The sequence below is a fragment of the Lutjanus erythropterus genome, chromosome 5 (assembly GCF_056507025.1).
Source record: "Lutjanus erythropterus isolate fLutEry1 chromosome 5, fLutEry1.hap2, whole genome shotgun sequence".
Lineage (NCBI taxonomy): Eukaryota > Metazoa > Chordata > Actinopteri > Lutjaniformes > Lutjanidae > Lutjanus > Lutjanus erythropterus.
This window is the reverse complement of record NC_139321.1, coordinates 21,297,530-21,316,008: the sequence shown is the minus strand read 5'-3', so window position 1 is coordinate 21,316,008 and position 18,479 is coordinate 21,297,530. Positions and strand designations below refer to the sequence as shown.

General features: G+C 38.3%; 1 protein-coding gene across 1 annotated transcript in view; it reads right to left on the bottom strand.

The window, feature by feature from the left end:
• The window catches only part of trpc7b (transient receptor potential cation channel, subfamily C, member 7b), a 65,784-nt gene that overhangs the window by 30,961 nt on the left and 16,344 nt on the right, over positions 1-18,479 (bottom strand). The window contains exons 3-5 of the mRNA XM_084718402.1: positions 13,669-13,851; positions 9,052-9,216; positions 1,604-1,820 (exon numbers count right to left, since the gene is read on the bottom strand). Of these exons, the coding sequence (XP_084574528.1) occupies positions 1,604-1,820; positions 9,052-9,216; positions 13,669-13,851 (565 nt within the window). The remainder of the gene's footprint in view (positions 1-1,603; positions 1,821-9,051; positions 9,217-13,668; positions 13,852-18,479) is intronic.

The window sequence follows — 18,479 nt, the reverse complement described above, 5'->3', positions numbered from 1 at the left end:
GTTAATGATAAATAATTAATTTTCATTAAGAACTGAACCGATTAAAAAGTTGATAGTCTAGAAATGGCAGTTATTGTGCCTCATTTGACACTGTTTTGTTTTGCATTGACACAAAACAAGGAAAATTAAAAAAGATACTAAAATACTGCAGTCTAAATAGTGAGTTGCAGCCATAGACAGTATGTTAATAAGTTAAATCCCTAATTAATATACTACCTATGGTTGAAATGAGTTGCTCCTCCCCAGGCTTGAGGAAGCTCAGGCAGGCCACAGGAACACTACAGGAGTGCAAGACGAGCGCAACACTGTAATTTGACAATAACAATCGACACTGGAAGTTTTTATCTGTCACTTGTCTGTCAATGTAAAGCTGAGCCCATTATTCCGAAAAGAAACGCTGACAGCTCCAAAAATACACACTGTGGAGTTGGAGTTCAGTGGCTGTTTGTCTTACTGCCTGCCAGACTCAGTAGGGTATTGCTCACTTTAACATTTTGCATTAATTTTAAGTCTACTTAAAATGAAACAGGCAAAACAGCAAAAGTAATGGCACAGAATATGGTCATTTTATGATAAATTACAGTAAATACATTACAGAGTGGTCTTTTAACAATTAATTATTACTCATTTTCATATGGGTTAAGGAAAATGCACAAAATCTGCTACCCTAGTCCAGGCAGTACAGATATTCCATTGCCTTTTTTTAGGCCAGTTATTCAGGTTGATTAAAGCGCTCAGAGTGAAAAGAGTTCCTCCAGCTGCTCCTGGGTCTTTGAACAGCTTCTTCCTTTAATATGAGTAATTGTACCATAATTTGTAATGCAATTTTCTTTTTGTTAAAGTGGATTTTTATAAAATTGGTATCAAAAAAGGTATCACTCAGGAACCAGCATCAAAGCCAAAGTATCAGTAACAGTACCAGCGTCAAAAACTTTTGAACAATTAAATTAAATTAACTGCTCCCATCTTCTTTCCATTTTTCTTTTTCTCTGTTCCTCCATCTATTATTTCCTCAGCACCGCCTCTCAGATCAATCTCTGAATTTCCCTCCAGTTTGTTGTTGGGACTCAGCATGACCACTGCTTCAACTGCTTCAACTATGCTGCATCCAACCAGGAAACTTGTATTTGATGATAAAAGAGAATGAATCCTTGTATTGCCATAACACTGACTTTCTTCAACCTGGTTGGTATGGTGCTGCATTAATCTTTAATTCTGCCTCATATCAAAGCTGGGCAAAAAGGTTCACAGGAACTTTGCTGATTTATGGGGAAGGTGTTGTGTTAACTTTAAAGGATACTTTGGATGGATTAACATCAAAAACTTTAAAAACCTTGGGAGAAACATTGCCATAAACTTTTCTTGCTTGCACATTGACTAAGTACACCCATACCGATTAAAAAGAATAATTCAAAAAGAAAGTCCACCAGGAAACATTTTGCCTCCACTCTGTGCTATATCAAGGTTATTTCTTATCGTGATGGAGAATCTGCCTTGACAGCGACTATCTTATATCAATTTGCATTTTAATTGACTGTAACTGCGCAGAATTTCAAACGCTGCCACAGTGTGTGTGCACCATGTGTGTAGCAAGGCGACTCACCCAACACCCACTTCATGATCAACATCTCTGTCCAGGAGAACTGGGTGGTTTTGACCCTGAACACCTGTCGCGGGTGGTCTGTGATGGTCTCGTTGGGCAGGTTCTTGACACCCTCAAAACGGTCGGAGGCGTTGATGACCAGCAGCCCCAAGAAGATGGTGAAGGAGACAGCATGGGCCACAAACTTCATAAAGGGGCTTCGCAGGATCTGACCAATCTGGAAACGAAAGGATTGAGCATTTAATAAGAAATACTGCTATGTACCCCAGGGTAGACCAATATATTAACCACAGAGAATTATTACAAAGAGTTACTAATTATATGATGAACAGTTGATGTTTTGCTATGATGAAAAGCAAGCTCACATCACCTGAATTGTCTTGTACCATCATGGTCCAGTGACATTAGATTAAAGATCAAGGGATAGGCTGCATTTTTCTGCTATAATCCAGAATGCAGTTGTCCACTATTTTCAGGTAAGACAAAAGTAACAAATAACAAGCATTTTTACATTTCAGTAATTATAATTGCGACATTAATTTGGAAAAGTCATCAATTACATGTCAAGTTATTACACTGTTGGGGACTAAATTATGTAAAAAAAACATGTCACCATAGCACTACTATCTTTAAGCTGATGTCTGAGCTAATTACAACATTAGTCAATTTTACTAGCCATATTTGTCAAGTAATTGAGTTTACTTGTGCTTGTGAACACAACAGCTTGCAAAATCTCTTTTTGTGTCAGGGGATCTGCCTGAAGATACATGTTTGAGTTGTATTTTCCTTGAACAGATAAAAAAATGTCTATACACAAGTGTAAAAGTGCAGCCAAACAAAACATCTGCTTTTATTTACCAAAATAAATCAGTATTCATGCTTTTTGTTCCTGAGTTCCCGAGATTTCGGTCCTCAAGAGATGAAAATCTGAAAAGCACCACTACACAACCACCTTAGCAGGAAAACAGCAGCTGTTGTAATTCATGGACGTGCTAGACCACCGATCATTTTCACAGCAACATAATGCTAGAGTAACTAGATGCCAAACAATCAGCAGAGTTTGTGCAAATGCAACATATGGGGAAGAATGTAATGCAAGGTGGTGCAGCACAAGGAGCATTAAACATGCCATCACACAGAGGGATCTGTTCATAATTGAACAAAAACATGCCAAGACACACAAATCCATCCATACACACACTCAGAGACATAGGTACACACACACTTCCAACCCCATACAGACATCATTGAGATCACAACATTTGCCACTCTCTAAACCTGCTGAGTTCAATATTAACTACCCACAGGATATCTCTAGTCTCTGCATGCACTCTAACACATCAGATTCAGTAGCTGTTCCCATGCCACACACTACTAAACCATGTGGGAAGGGTTTGTCTGGTAAATCTCAACCCTCCAAACCCTGTTCTGCACCTCCTCCTGCCACTGGATGACTCTGCCTCCTTCATTTACCCCGTCTGCACCGCTGATAACACTGATTCACCCCCACCACCCACCCCCTGAGCTTAAATGAGATGGTCATCCTAGATCAGGCCTACTGCAGTGTGACGACCGCAAAACCCCATGGGTTTCTTCTTTATCATTGTGATGGTGACAAGAGCTGATCTTCTCTCAGCCAATGAGATGGTGGCTGCTGGCAGCAGGTGGATGCAGTATGAATAATAGAGCCTTGCTGCAAAATGGAAATCTCACAAGGCCAGAATGGAGCTGCTGTGCTGCGCTATTATTCCCCAACATCTTTCCACCTGAGAGAATCAAGCCTGACGTACACGGAGCGCAAACAGGCATCCACTCTGAATAATTACTTATCTAGATATGACCTTCTGTCACACTGTAGATTATATTGCATAAACCACTTCGTGTTTAAATGACAATAGATTACGTGGGGCACCTATAACTGTGTACATTTTTGAGTCTCTCGTCATTGTTCCTTTTTTCCACTTCCTGCTCTCTCTGTAACTCACACACAACTAAACAATCCCATTTATGTATATAGATTATTAATTGATCGGTCTGCCATCAGGCTTGCAATCTCCTATATTACTATAGCCCTGCACAAAAAACTTACTTACTTACTAAGTCTGATATTTTTTAGGTGATGCAATTTTTGCATTCTTACTGACATGAGATGTGGCACTTCAGACTAATGATGCCCACTCATTGAATCAGTGATAAATGGATTGTGACCTTTTCAGCTATGTATTGATTGGATTTTTTTTGTAGTGACCTAGGTTTGAATTTCCCAAGAGACCGAAAAAGACCAACAAAAGGACAGAAATCAACGAGAGGAAATCTTAACACGTGATTAAAACAGGCTTTTTTCACAGTAGCCATTATACATGTTGGCTCACTGGAAAGGCTCCACTACACTCAATAGAATGGGACCTTAATTAGTATGATTGGTAAAACCTGTGAAAAGGGTCTATAATTAAAACCCCAAACTCATTTCGTCCTTTCCTTTGCTTGTTTTGTTTACTTGTTTTCATTTCTTGTTTCCTTGTTACCTTCTTTTGATTCATTCTTAGTGCATAGAGTTTAATTAAACATGTAATTTAAAGCAACCCACCCAACTTCAACCTGATTACATCTAATCAGCCAGAGAGATTGTAAACACCTGTGTAGGTGTGCAGAGCCTTTAATTCACCAAGTAACTAGTACCTGGAGCCACCATAAAATATAGTGTAATGTAATTTATGTACTTACATGCTCTACTTCAGTAAATGTAAAGTCACTTTCCACGGCTGACTGAATCACTAATTAATTCAGAAATGTTTTATCAATAATACAATGCTACACATTGACCCTTCTGTGGAACTGTATGCTGTACTGTATAAATCTAATCAAATTTAGAGACAGAGTTATTGCTTGACATAGCAATGAACCTTCCTCTAGGAGGAGGGGAATCAATCACTTTTTTTTTCTCTTATTCCATGTCTCATCTCTTTTCTGTCACTCAGAGAAGACTGAAGAGTGTACAATTCCCAACACAGTGTCTTGCATAAGTATTCGCCCCCCTTGGAGCTATCCACATTTTGTAGTATTACAATCTGGAATTCAAGTTGATTTTATTGGGCTTTTTACCATTTGATTAACATAGCATGCATAATGCTTTGAAGATGCTGCGTCACCAGCAATAATTAAGACAAAAAAGCAGACATCTGTTGGATGCCCAAGAACAGTATTCACCCACTGTGAGTGGATGCTTGGTAGAACCAGGTACAGATTCAACAATCAAGCCTTACATTGCTGTTTGACATGATACCAGACTACACTAGATGCATAAAAAAATGTTCCAAGACATTTATTAGTTTCTGACTCTGAGAACATGACAAAACAGTAAAATTTCCCAATATTGTATCTCTGAACTGCGCTTTTGATAAATAATGTAATATTTTTTCACCTCCATTCACTGAGCCTCTACTGAAACTGTTGGAGCCTCTCTAGGAAGACCCACCTTGCACTTTGAAAACCTCTGCCAAAAACCACTCCAGTGTAGCTCTGGCTGTATGTTTGGATCATTGTCCTGCTGGAAGGTGAACCGCTGCCCCAGTGTCAGGTGTCTTGCAGGCAAAAACAGGTTTTCCTTAAGAATTGCCCTGTTTATGGCTTCGTTTTTCATAAAGTTTCATTTCATTTTGCACCTCAATCCTGACCAGTTTACCTGCTAATGAAAGCACCCCCACCATGTGTCACTGCAGGGATGGTGTGTTCAGGGTGATGTGGAGTGTTGAGTTTCTGCCCACATAGCATTTTGCCTCAGGGCCACAAACTTCAGTGCTGCTCTATCTGACCAGAGTACATTATTGGACATGTCTCCCACATGCCTTGTTGCAAACTCCAACTGGTATTTTTTATGGTTGTCTTTTAGAAACAGCTTTTTTTCTCGCCACTCTTTCATAAAGGTCAGATACTGGGAGTGTATGATTAATAGTTGTCCAGTAGACAAATTCTCCCACCTGAGCTGTGGATCTTTTTAGCTCCACCAGAGTTACTTGGTTGCTTCTCTGATTAATGCTCTCCTTGCCCAGTCCATCAGATTAAGTGCTGCTAAGAGCCTAAATGCAGTTCACAGATGTTTGATTGATTAGTTTGCAATCATTTAAGTTCATATGGAAAACAACAGTAATTTATATGGTTCATTGGAGGACATGGAAGGAATATTTACAGTATTTACAGGTTGATATTTACAGTTCATATTTACAGGAATGCAATTACTTGATTGTTCATCAAAACATGTAGATAGGTAGTGCAGATAGGCTGATTTAAATGAAATAAAATCTAACTTATATTACATTTTTAATATTATTTACACTTTATTTATAATATGTAGTACCAGGTACACACCTTTAATTTCCTTGTGATAGTCTTGTGAGAAGCAGTTTGAGAGTAACCTGGATTCAGTCAGGCAAGTGGAGAGTGGAGCCACCTCTACCACCTTTACCTCTCACTCTTTTTCTCATTAATGATTTGCGCTATTTTGTTGTGTCAAATTAAACGGTTAAACTTTGGCCAGAGGTTCTGTGGATTTTTTGATGTGGATTTGAACAAGAGGAATCATTAGACTATCCAGCTAAAGCCTCACTCATTAGATACATGTTATTGACAAAACAAAAAAAATAAATAAATTAAATCAAAATACACAAATGTGGACTTAATTTAACTAATTATGTGATTTCTGAGGCCAATCAATTGCATCTGATGTTAGTTGGGGATTTCACAGCAAAACGAGTGAATATGCTATTCAATATGCAGGTTTGTATTTGTAAATAGTTTTAAAAATCATGTAATAATTCCCCACTTTAAAATCATGGTCTATCTTGTGGTGATTCGCTACATAAAATCCCAGTAAAATCCATTTTATTTGGGGTTGAAACATGAAATTATGTGAAAAAGCCCTGGGAGGTTATACTTCCCATTGCTCTCTGCATGTTTTTATCACTTGTCATCATTTTCAAGAAATATTCAGTCTGAAACATACATCTGTTTTTCATCATCTCCAAAGCATATCTCTTGGATGAGTTACTACTTATTTTTGAGCAACAAAAATATCAATATCTTCTTTATATCTCTCAGTGGATATAAAATGTAATATGGTTTGGGACTGTGATAATGGCTTGTTGTGGTGGCATAGAAATGGGGGATATTATGAGCTGTAAGAGATGAGCAATTAATGAGATGAGCAGAACAAAATTGCTTGATTAAGGCCAGGTGTAGGAGGGCACAGCCGAACTCAACCAAAACCTTCTTCTGACTTAGTGTGTTTCTCTTATTACCTCTTTCTTTATCTATTTCATTATCAAGACCATTTAATATACCTTGTTGTCTCTGTTGAGACACTGTCACATTGCTATTAAACATCCATAAACATCTATTTTATCTCAGTAATTAGTTAGATTTAATTAGTTTTTACTATCCCGCCCTCAGCAGTTCTGATTTTTCAACTTCTCAAATGTATTTTCAATATTTAACTGGTCTTTTTAAATTATGTTTATAAAAATAATAATGAAACACAGTTTCAAAATGCTATTTAATTTGTTATTCCGCCGCACTGCTTCTGTTTTTTCATGCTCTCACAACTGCATCAGAGTGTAACACACAGCCTTATCAGTTGGTAGATTCATAATTAAATGTAAACACATGAGCATACACATGCATACATGTGCACACACATACAAATACTACTACCAGAAGACATACACAGGTGTTTTTGTGTCGTATGACTGGATCTCTCAGCATTATTGTTCTCCATCCTCTCTCACACACTTGAGGTCACCTGCTGTCTCTCTCTCTTAATCTAAAAAAATATTAATTTAACAGTCACACCTGACATGAGCCACTCAAGTCCTCAACACTGTTTCTGAATTTACCATAACATGTGCGCACACAGTTAGACACACCACTTGATGATGAGGTGGGGGATAATCCAGGTTGATGACTAGATTTGCACACTGCTCCTGTGTGAGTGTGTTTGCGCGCGCGTGTGTGTGTGTGTGTGTGTGTGTGTGTGTGTGTGTGTGTGTGTGTGTGTGTGCGTGTGCGTGTGTGTGTGTGGTTGCTTGTGTGTCACTTCACAGATTATAATTTGCTTGATGGAGTATTAACAAAATGTGGCCTCAGGACCCTACAATCAAGTAATGATTACACAGTGCTCCTTAAACCAGAAATCTGTTATGTTTTTTAGTAACACTGCCATTTTGTCAGTACGTCCAACACTTTGGTTCACAGTAAATATCTATCAGTAAATATCTCTTTATATTTTTTCCCCAAAAAGCAATAAAAAGAGAGAGAGAAAAAAAACGCAGCTTCACTTAAATGTATTAAATGCAAACTGCAATGAAAGCACATAACAAATATGATATGAAAAAATAAAACATTTTTTATGCTTTGTATGCTGTGATAGTGGGTAATGTTGAGTTTTCCTGTTTGGCCCCATTATGGCACCACTGTTGTCTCCCTGCTGGTGTGAATAAATACTGCCACAATGATGAAAAGAATATATTAGCTAACTGTCACAGTTACATGATGGTGCACAACCTGGATGTCAGGTAGAGCAGCGTTTTCTTTGATATTGGAAGGTTTGTTAACAGCAGGTCTGGTGAGACAGATGTACCTGAGGCCACTGATGATGAGGGATTAGTTTTTGTGCCTTTTGTGAATCTTAAAATTTAGAAGAACAGGAGCATGAGAATGATGGAGCTGCCTCAGATGACAAAAGCTCTGAATGGGATGGTCATGTAGTGGTCCTACAAGAAGAGAAGTTAGGACTGATGATGAGGAAATCTTATGTAGTTTGCTCAGCTACCACCAATTTGCTGCTATGAATGCGCAAGTAGTTTTTAAGAAGCCAGAAGATCTCAAAAGCAGCACACTTTCCTGGAAAACCTTGCCCTTCAGTTGTTATGGCCACGGCTATAGAAAACGAAAGAGGTGCCACCACTTCCAAAAGCCTGTAAAAAAAAATCTTTTGTTTGCCCAGAAACAGAAATGCTTCAGCTGAGGATCTCCAAGAAATATCATATCTGTCTATTCACCCACGACCACAGTGAAGCGGTGTGAATGACGATGCTGCAATGACCAGGTTTTAGGTTTCACGGGTGCCAGTCCATGAGAAGTTACAGTAGCTTCTGATTAAGATAGCACAGTACAAATGTGACATATAACAAGTTGAATCAACAAAAAAAACAAAATATTTTCGATACTGATAAATGATTATAAATAATTTCATACACGGCATAAATGGTTTGTTTGTTATGACTCTAATATATGACTTAATCTGCATTATATAAGCGCCAGGGTGCTAAAAACCTGAGGTATGTAGGAATGTTTGAAAAAACACCCATGCATTTCAGTATGTGATGAGCTCAGGGGTGAAAGAAGGACAAAGAGGTCCAGGGACAGGGTGAGGTCATAAGCATGTGTGTGCATACCTTGCTACATGGCATTATCCAATAGGCAATAGCCAGGAAGGGCAGACCAACAGTGACCCCCAGTACTGTCCAGCACTTCACCCCGATGGATTGCTGCCTCAGACCGGGCAGGTTCTCGTACCAGATAGTCAGCAGCTGCTGCTGACAGTTGGGATGGGCAACGAACTGGAACGGAAGAGACAGAGACGAGAAATATAAATCAATGGAGAAAAAAGGGAGAAGAGATGGAGGCACATGGCAAGGAAGGTGAGAGGAGAAAGAAAGCGAGGGGAAGAAGAGAAAGGAGCAATTAGCAGCTATAACAGCAGTCAATATGGACTATTTCAGAGAAGCAATACTAATTTGCTTCTCTCACTCTATCTTCATAATTCTTTCTCATTATTTTACAGATCCCTTGAGGGGTCTGTAAAGTCTTTACAGCACCAGCATATTGAGTAAACATTGTGACACTACATCTTTGGCAGCTATAACAAAATGGCTCAGTAGTCACAAACAGGAAGAGGCTGACTATTTAAATGGCTGACAGCATGCATAGTTATATTGGGCTTTGATTTTTGGAAAACAAAGACTCTGTAGATAAAAAGCACATTGAGCACAAAAATCTGATCTGACTCATTATCCTAGGGCCTTTTTACTGGATGCTTTACACACAAACATCAAATACTGCTAACAGGCTCATGCATCACCAATAGTGGTCCACTCCACATAAAATCTACAGTGCATGCAACATTCTTCACAAGCGCATTTTGCTGATAATGCAGTCGGGTTTGAGAATGCAGGAATGTGGTAATTATCTCAATACTTCTTCACCACTGGATCATACCCAGGACACAACACTCTGAGGCAGTGTGAGAAAAATTACAGCAGTGATTGATTCAAAGTGGTGCTATGGTACATTTTGCTTTTAGTTCTGATAGTCCAGTTTTTCTTTTCTTGAGATACCATGAACATATGGTATTGAATTGTCAAAGTTAAAATAAGTAAGGGGGTGAAGGAAGCGTTCTCTATAATTATTCTGCCCCTACACATGTTATTTATTCTGTTAAATTGCTTATCCTTTCATGAAACATAATCAGCTCCATGACTTTTTCATAACCTGTGTAACCTAGCAAGCAGCTAAACAGAAGTAAATTCACCATTTGCGATATAGATAATGTACAGTAAGCGAGGAATTACTGCAAAATTAATCCAGACAAAAGTCTTGAATGACCCTGAAGCCGTTTATTTTTGCACTGTACATTATCCTGCTGATTACATAGGGTTGTTAGCAACAGTCTGTTCTTTATAGCAATGGTCTGCTATTCAGAAATTGCAGACTGTAGATTCCCATATTTGAAATTTAATAGGAGTATTTAATAACTAAACTGTGTAATAATTCTTGTTTAGTAGACCTCAGCTCTTCAGTTTCAATGCTGTACTTCATTTCTCTGCCATCTAAAGACTCATCTATGAGTAAGCTGGCAACATATTGACCGAATCAGCAGTTTTTTTTGTTGAAGTATTTTTACTATAGCTAAAACACTATGCAGCTAAGCCAGCAGTGTTTCCCTATGTTAACTGCCTTGATACTTTCCCTGTTCGGTACTTACTGTTTAGTACTGTAGTGATTCTGATACTGTGTGCAGGGGTGTAGGTAACTAAATACAACTATTCAAATTACTGTAATTAAGTCATTTTTGGGGGTTCTTGCACTTTTACAAGTAATTTTTCAAGTTAGTAATTTTATTTGGACTTGAGTATGCATTACATTATGTAATCCACTTAGTTACTTTTAAAGTCATAATTGAGTACTGAGAATAATTTGAATTAATATTCAGACCTTTCATCAGCATTTTTGTAATCTGATCACAAATGGGCCAATTAAAACCATCAAACATGGATGAAAAAAAGGAAAAAAAAACAGCTGCAGCAGCGTAGGTTTGGAGAGGTGACTGTGGTAAGTGAGCAAAACAGAGCAGAGTCAGTAATAATTTAGATTCAAAATCTGGCAAAACAGAAACCCATTTCATTTGAATAATTGCTATTGATAATGAATTAAACATCACCAGCTAAATAACAAATACTCTGAGTGGTTTTTGAGTAATATACTTTCTACTTTTACTGAAGTAATCCATCAGTAATATAACAGTACTTTTCAGAACGCTTTTCATCATTGCTGTATTGTGCTTACAGTTTCACAAGATTCTCAGTCAATGTCATCCAAATGAGCACCTTTGTCGAGGAGTTTTTGGGAGTGTTTAGCTGGTTGCATAACTACTGTCAGCAGGTGGTGAGACGGACACAATAATAAAGAGCAGGCAGGTCTATTTTCTCTAAAAGTTGTTCTTCATTTAGAATGAAAATATATCAACAGGCAGATTGGCAAAAATCAATTTAACATACAGTACAATATGTAAAAGGAAGCAGGCAGCCAATAAGCATCACTGTGTGTTTACGTTCATTACTGAGGCATGTAAGCTTTATTAGATGAGGATTGGTCATGCAGCTCAGCATCTGTTGACGACTTTACTTAAAGAAAGGAGGTGATGAATGGGAACAACCACTGGTCTGGTAAGGAAGGACAGGATGGATGTTTTTGTTCCAGCTGGAGGAAGGATGTGAACAACAGAGCAATCAATGCTCAGTAGGAGGTCAACGAGTGTAACAATCAAACTGTTTGTATACTGTTTTTCACTCACATCTAACATCTGAGCAACTGGTCAAACCTGCTCTCCTTTGATTTTCTCTTTGTTTCCTCCCTCCATCAATTATCCCACCAATCAGCCCCGGTCATTGTGTAAAGGGAGCATTTATCTGAGCTGACGATCGGCATCCTCTGCTCCCATCCGCCGATCGAAACACACAAGTGCACAACGTGTATGTGTGCACTCAATCATTTTCTGCATTCTAAGGGAAACCACACACACCCATAAACACTGCACACTAAATCGTAGTTAATATAGTTTCCTAGTGGTATCCAGTGACCAGTCTATCAACCCACTGACCCATGACATGAACCCTTCTTGAATTCATCAGCATTCATGCAGTCATGCTCCACCTGGTTGCCATGGCAATCTACCCCTCCTTCTCTCCTTGCCTCCTGTGTAATTAGCTTTCTGAGTATTGGTCACGCTCTCTTGTACAGGATAAAAACAATGCTCAAACAGGCTGTGTACTGCCCAGCACACACAAACAAAAACAAACTAGCAATAACACACAACCAGGTAAACACACACACACAGACACACACACACACACAGACTCAGGGTATAACTGATTCAAGTAAACATGCAGCACATGAAGGTCAAACAGGAACATGGTGTGTGTGTGTGTGAGAGAGAGACAGAAAGAAAGTACTGCAGGGGTAAAAGCGGGTAAAAGGGATTTTGTTTGACATTTTGTAAGAACACCTCTGCTCAGCAGGGATTAGCTCTCTGACATAGAGGCCTGTTGGTTGTTTACACAGAGCCCTCAGAGGCCAGACACACGGGCATAAAACACACTGTACACGTGCACAACATGTCTCATGGACATTAGTTTACTTACACATAGAAAAATGTACAAGTCGATTCAAGTGTGAAACACTACAGTAAAACACTTTTGATGTTTTCCCATGTTATGTTATTGCTGTTAAGACATTATTTAATTATGGCACATATCGAATGTAATTTACTTTGAGGGAAATATTTAAAGCTAACACTTAAAATCATATTCTCATTGCAGTTTATAATTAGGAGCATTCATGGATTATTAACCTATTTTATCCGAAACAAAACAGAATGTGGATAGAATTTTTTTGTCTGATATGATTTTTCATTCATCCACATGGACATCGAACAGTAGTTGGTATGGATGAACTGTCTCGCTCAAGGACTCTTGCCAGGAAGGATATTTAGTTCTCCCAACAAGTCCTCATATAAAATCATCAAAACAGGTATTTTGTCAGTGCTTTTCGAAACCTATTAGCACTGTATAAACTCCTCCTGTAGTATGGTATAGTAAGAGGCGCTGCACCAGTTTTTCATCATAAAGATATAGTTTACTTGAATAGTTGTATTTTCTGTGGCTGAAAAAATGTCATGATTATACAATAGACATATCGTCCGGGTTATCTTCTTGGTTCAAATTACAGGGGAGCTAATGGAAGCTTGGCGCCCCTGAAAAGTACACGCTCTCCCCTGAAAGCCTACTTTGATACATTTAGGGGGAGCTCTAAAACATCATCCATTTTTGTGTCACAGGTTATATTTTATTTTTTATACATTAAGGTTCCTGAAATAAATAATGATAATAAAGTATGTAAATGTTGTGTTTATTTCCTATTTATAGGCCACTTTAAGCTGTTTGATCGAGCAACCTTCACTGCTGTTTTTCTGAATTCTTCATGTAGCGCTCCAGTAATTTGCTATTGATATTTATAGTGTATTGTTGATGGTCACAGTACAGGAGGTTTTAGGCTTTGGCTGAGGGGAGGCCAACAGTGTTTGACTTAAAATATTCTTAGAGAAACAGATACTTACAACAAGATTTCAGGTTTTGCATGTTGTGTAGTTCCATTGCATGTGAACGAAATGTTAACCAGTCAACCTTTAAATAAAGTAGATGGTTGATTCATCAGTTACTTTTTGGTCATCTTACCTTCTTGACTTCGTACTTGATGGCCAATTTGACACGGCTGAGGCAGGGTCGGTTGTACGGGCTTGGAGGGCACTGGTCCACGTCACCGTTCAGTATGGCCTCCACTTCCTCTGTGTTCCGACAAAGGTCCAACACACCCACCACGAAGTCCTTACACTGCATGGACAGCTTGCGGTAGTCATTCTGCACAGGTAAGAGTGGAGGTGAAAAGTTGAGTGGGGAGGAAGGAGATGGGGAGAAGGGGAAGATGGAAGAAAGGGCAGGAGGGAGAAATGTAAGGACAAAAGAAAGTTAAAAACAGAATTTTAACTTTCAACTTTGAATTGATCATGTAACAACTGGTTTCAGAGAAATTAATCTTCAACTGTATAAATGCAAGCATCATTAGAGGGCAGATTCATCATACTATGAGTGTGCCTTTGGCTGGCCCCTTTGAGTCCTCAGCTGTGTGAGACTGGACTTGAAAAATGTCAACCTCATAGAGACATTTATTCTCATTTGCAAGTATAATATGGCTTGCGTGTAAAATACTGAAAAGGTGATACTTTGATTTGGTTCTTGACCTTTCCACACTGAAATAAATCAGCTTGACTTTGCAAAAAAAAAGCCTCATGTATAAAGCAAAGAGCTGGAATATCTTTAAAAAATTATATTTGTCTACAGAGAGAGTCTACTTGTTTTATCTCAATTGCCAAGCAAAATGACGTAAGCTAGACAAAAAAATAAACATGACAACACTGTCACTGGTCCACTCTACCCATAGAGATAAAGTAATCATTGTCGCAGTAATGTCACACCTGAAAATCACTACTGTACATCTTTGGAAACAGTCACAAGCAAAAACTGAATGCACTTAAAACCCATAAATGGTGACATAAGTGATCTGCTCTGCTTTTCTGAGGCTCAGTTTAAATGCTTATTTAGTACATTCCAATACCTTATTTTATGGATACTGTGACTTTGCACAAAAATAGAAAGTACTGCAAGGTAACCCCTCCACAAGTAAAAGAGTAAAATAAATAAATAAAGCATTGGAGATAAGCAACACAAAGGTGACAATAAGAAGACAGAGGAGCGTGTGTTTACAGGGGGGAAATTCATTCATTTAGTAATAATTTACTAATAATAATTTAATAATTATAGTAATAATTGTTTTCCTAGGTAGGAGGCAACAAAGGAACACAATTGATTTTGTGGAGTTACAGAGGAGCTACTGTTGCAGTCTTGTTGTACTCTTAAGAACATTTGCATAATAGGAGATGATGGAAATACTGATTTGCACTTTATTTTGACAGGATTTTCAAATTTCAATAAATGTGCATTAGTTGAATGGAAAAAAGATTATGGAAAGCAGCACACTCATACCTGCTTTGCATTAATTCAGACCTATAAAGATTGATGTTTTGTCAGGGTAAATACCTTCATTCAACATAATGACCATCTGACTGGCATTTATACTAACGAGAGCAGGCGGTACAAATTAAAACAGTCAACATGAGGCCAGTCAAATGCTTAACATGGGTCAACATTTCGAGAAGACATGTAATCAACGAGCACAAACCAGAACCTTTCTTTCAACTTATAAAGACTGAAACATGGATCTTTACAAGTTGAAACAAATGCATCAACGTTATGAATGTGCAGCTTTTCATTCACTTTTTAGTGACTGCCTGTAAGCCAGCACCTCACAAGGATATGTGTGTTTGCTTTTCCTCAGTTTTCACTATTTTCACTTGGATAAATACAGTTATGCTATTCCAGTCCTACAGAGCCACCAAAATCCTGAATCCTGCCAATCGCCACTGTCATATGCAAAAACTTAATTGGGTTTTTAGTTCTTTGAACCACGGTAGTTAAATAAAACTTCATCCACTTCACAACAATTTCTGTCAGATCTTTCAACAGTCTCTCCTCTTGCTCCTTCACACAGTTTCACTCCTTTGCCTAAATGATTTTTTTCTGTTGGTTTATGTCCTCTCTTAAAAATACACCACCTTCAGGCTGCCTAAGTGAGGACTTACCTGCCCTGGTTACTAACTCAAACATTGTCATATACTCTTCCTCACTTAAGTAACTCAGTGTATCTATATGATATTGTAGACTTGTAGATTAGTGATAATTTTCCACAACATAGTTTGGCTGTACAGGGCGTTCCACAAAGATATGGAGCAGCAAGCCAGTGGAGAAAAAGTAGCCAGCTAAGGGAGTCTAGGTGCTTCCCCTGTGGGAGAAGCGAGTTGTTTGACCCTGCCTCCCCTCACCTTCCTGCCTTGTTCTGTTTCTCAACAGTTGGCCAACCAGGTAAACAATCTGCAGAATGGAGCTTCTGGCAGGTTTAGAGTCCCAAAGGACTGATTCTCATTATGCATTCACTGCTGTGTTTGTTTGGTGTGCAAACATACCATTACAGTACAGTATGTTGATAATGCTACTTTCACCAAAACTTTTACACAGGTTTTCCCAGCAAAATCATTATTATTCAAAAATGGTGGGGACTGTCAGTTCTACTCCAATTTTCTTTTAGGGACCATTTTTTCTATGAGCAAGTACAATAAAGTACATTTGCACAGTATTTATTACACCTCCTTACCATGAACGTTATATGCATTCCTTCAGTGCTTGACCCTCAAGGGAGTTTGTACACATATTTTTTACACATTACTTATTTTCTATTTTTCTACATATTGTAGTATAATGCAATATATATATATATATATATATATATATATATATATATATATATATATATATATATATATATATATATATATTTTTTTTTTTTTTTTACATATTTTTCACATTTCTATTTACATATAATATCTCTCTGTGTATATATACACCTCTATTCTTGAATGAAAGCAACTGTGGGATCAATAGTATTTCTTACTTTTGATTTTTAATTTTTCAGCTTGTTCATACTCTCAAATTCTTCTCAAACAGCTGAAATATACTCAACACATTTTAAAATTCAGCACATCAGGCTTGGATTTGTCATTAAAAAAATATATCTGAGCACTATGTTTGATAAGGTTGGTCTAAAGGCCCATCACTATCTGCAAATTAAAAAGCATATTCTAGGCATCAAGCATGTATTGGCCCATTTGGGGACATAAAGGGGAAAGGCGTCATTTGGTGTATTTTACCTTTAGGCGACTGGGTGAAAAAATCAATCACAATCTCACGTCTGTTCAAATTCATCTAAAGGCACAGCTTCAGGGTAGTACATGTACGAGAATGACTTCTTAATCACCAATATTTGCATCATAAGACACACATCAAGAACACACGTGCGCACCACAGCACACACTCAGTATAGGTATGTGAAAATCCAATCACAACTCAAGGTATGCGGTGTGTGCCTCAGGGGCCAAGATAAAGGAAAGGGAGTGATGTTGTGAGATTGGAAATGGAGACAGAGCAGTGTGAAGCAGAGTGAGAATGGCTACAGATGAGTGAACTGAGGGGGACATGAGCCAAGGCTCAAACATCGAGGGAGGGGGGTGTAAGATGGAGGGATGAAGGGGGAGGAAGGATAGAGTGAGGTTGCATTACTACACTTCAGTGGACATTCACTACCATGAGTTAATCTCTTTCTTTCGCATTCACTGCAACCGTGTATCTTAATTTAAACTAAATTAAACTAAAATTGGCACGAGACAAGCGCAGAGTCTAATATGATTTAAAAAACATTAAACAACACCCTCCTCCACCTTACTTTCTTTCGCTTTCTTCCTCTGTCTCTCCTAAGGCTACGTGGAGGGTGTGTGTGCTGTATGTGTCTGTGCGTGTCTGCAGGCTCTTATGAGAAATTGATGGGCTGCTTTAAAAGGTAAGATGTTTGAAGATAAATGTTAGGCTGTTAGGGAGGTCCTGTTCTGCATTTCAGAGTCCCCAGATATACATTCAACGTGCAGCACCAGCAGCTCTCTCATCTCAGCACACTGACAAGTCGCATATGTGAACCAGTGCGTGAGAAAGTTGTGTTTGCTGTGTGTACGTGTGTATGAATTTTATTTTCTGTAAGCACCGATGGATACATGAGCTGTGTCCTATATAACAATGTACAGCCGCGCATGCATTTGGTTAATATTGTAACATTAAGTCTGCTTTTGTATGTTCTTTTGTATTATAGAGAATGGGATTTTGACGTGAGTGGCAGTGAGTAACAAAAGCATACTTGCCAACACTGATTTTGAGACCTCTGGTCTGGTGGGCCTCCCTGAGAAAAATCTGCATTTCAAAGACTTTGTTTTCTGCATCTGGTAACTTCTTAAGATTGAAAATAACAAAATAATAAGCAGGGTTTCCACCAGTGTATTGCAATCCTGGTAGTCCACTGCAGCCCAAGTTGAGCCCCCAGTGGGCCTAAGCATAGGGGATTTTTATCCTCAAGGGATGTATTTTTATGATGTTTCTTAAACAACAGGTACAGTGGGGCAGTTTGGTTAGAAACATAGATATAATGGTTGGAAAGCAGACCTTCAATCCAGTTTGAAATATGCCATGAATTTACACATAAGTTTGTCAGTTTAATAGATAATTTTTCAAGTCAAGAGAGTCACAGTTGACTTTCTTTTTTAAATTTGTGTTGAATACTTATTTCTAACAACATATCACTTAGTAATATTTTCAAATCTCCAGTCAGTTTTTAGCACTGACTTGATGTAGGGTTCAATGAAATCTGTGTTATGGCTTTTTTAAATTCTACGTACCATGATTCCTTATCATGATTATGCCATCATAGAAATTATAGGGCCCAACCTTAGCAGTCATCAGTCTGTCGCTGGCCCAAACAATCTGGCTGGGGAAAC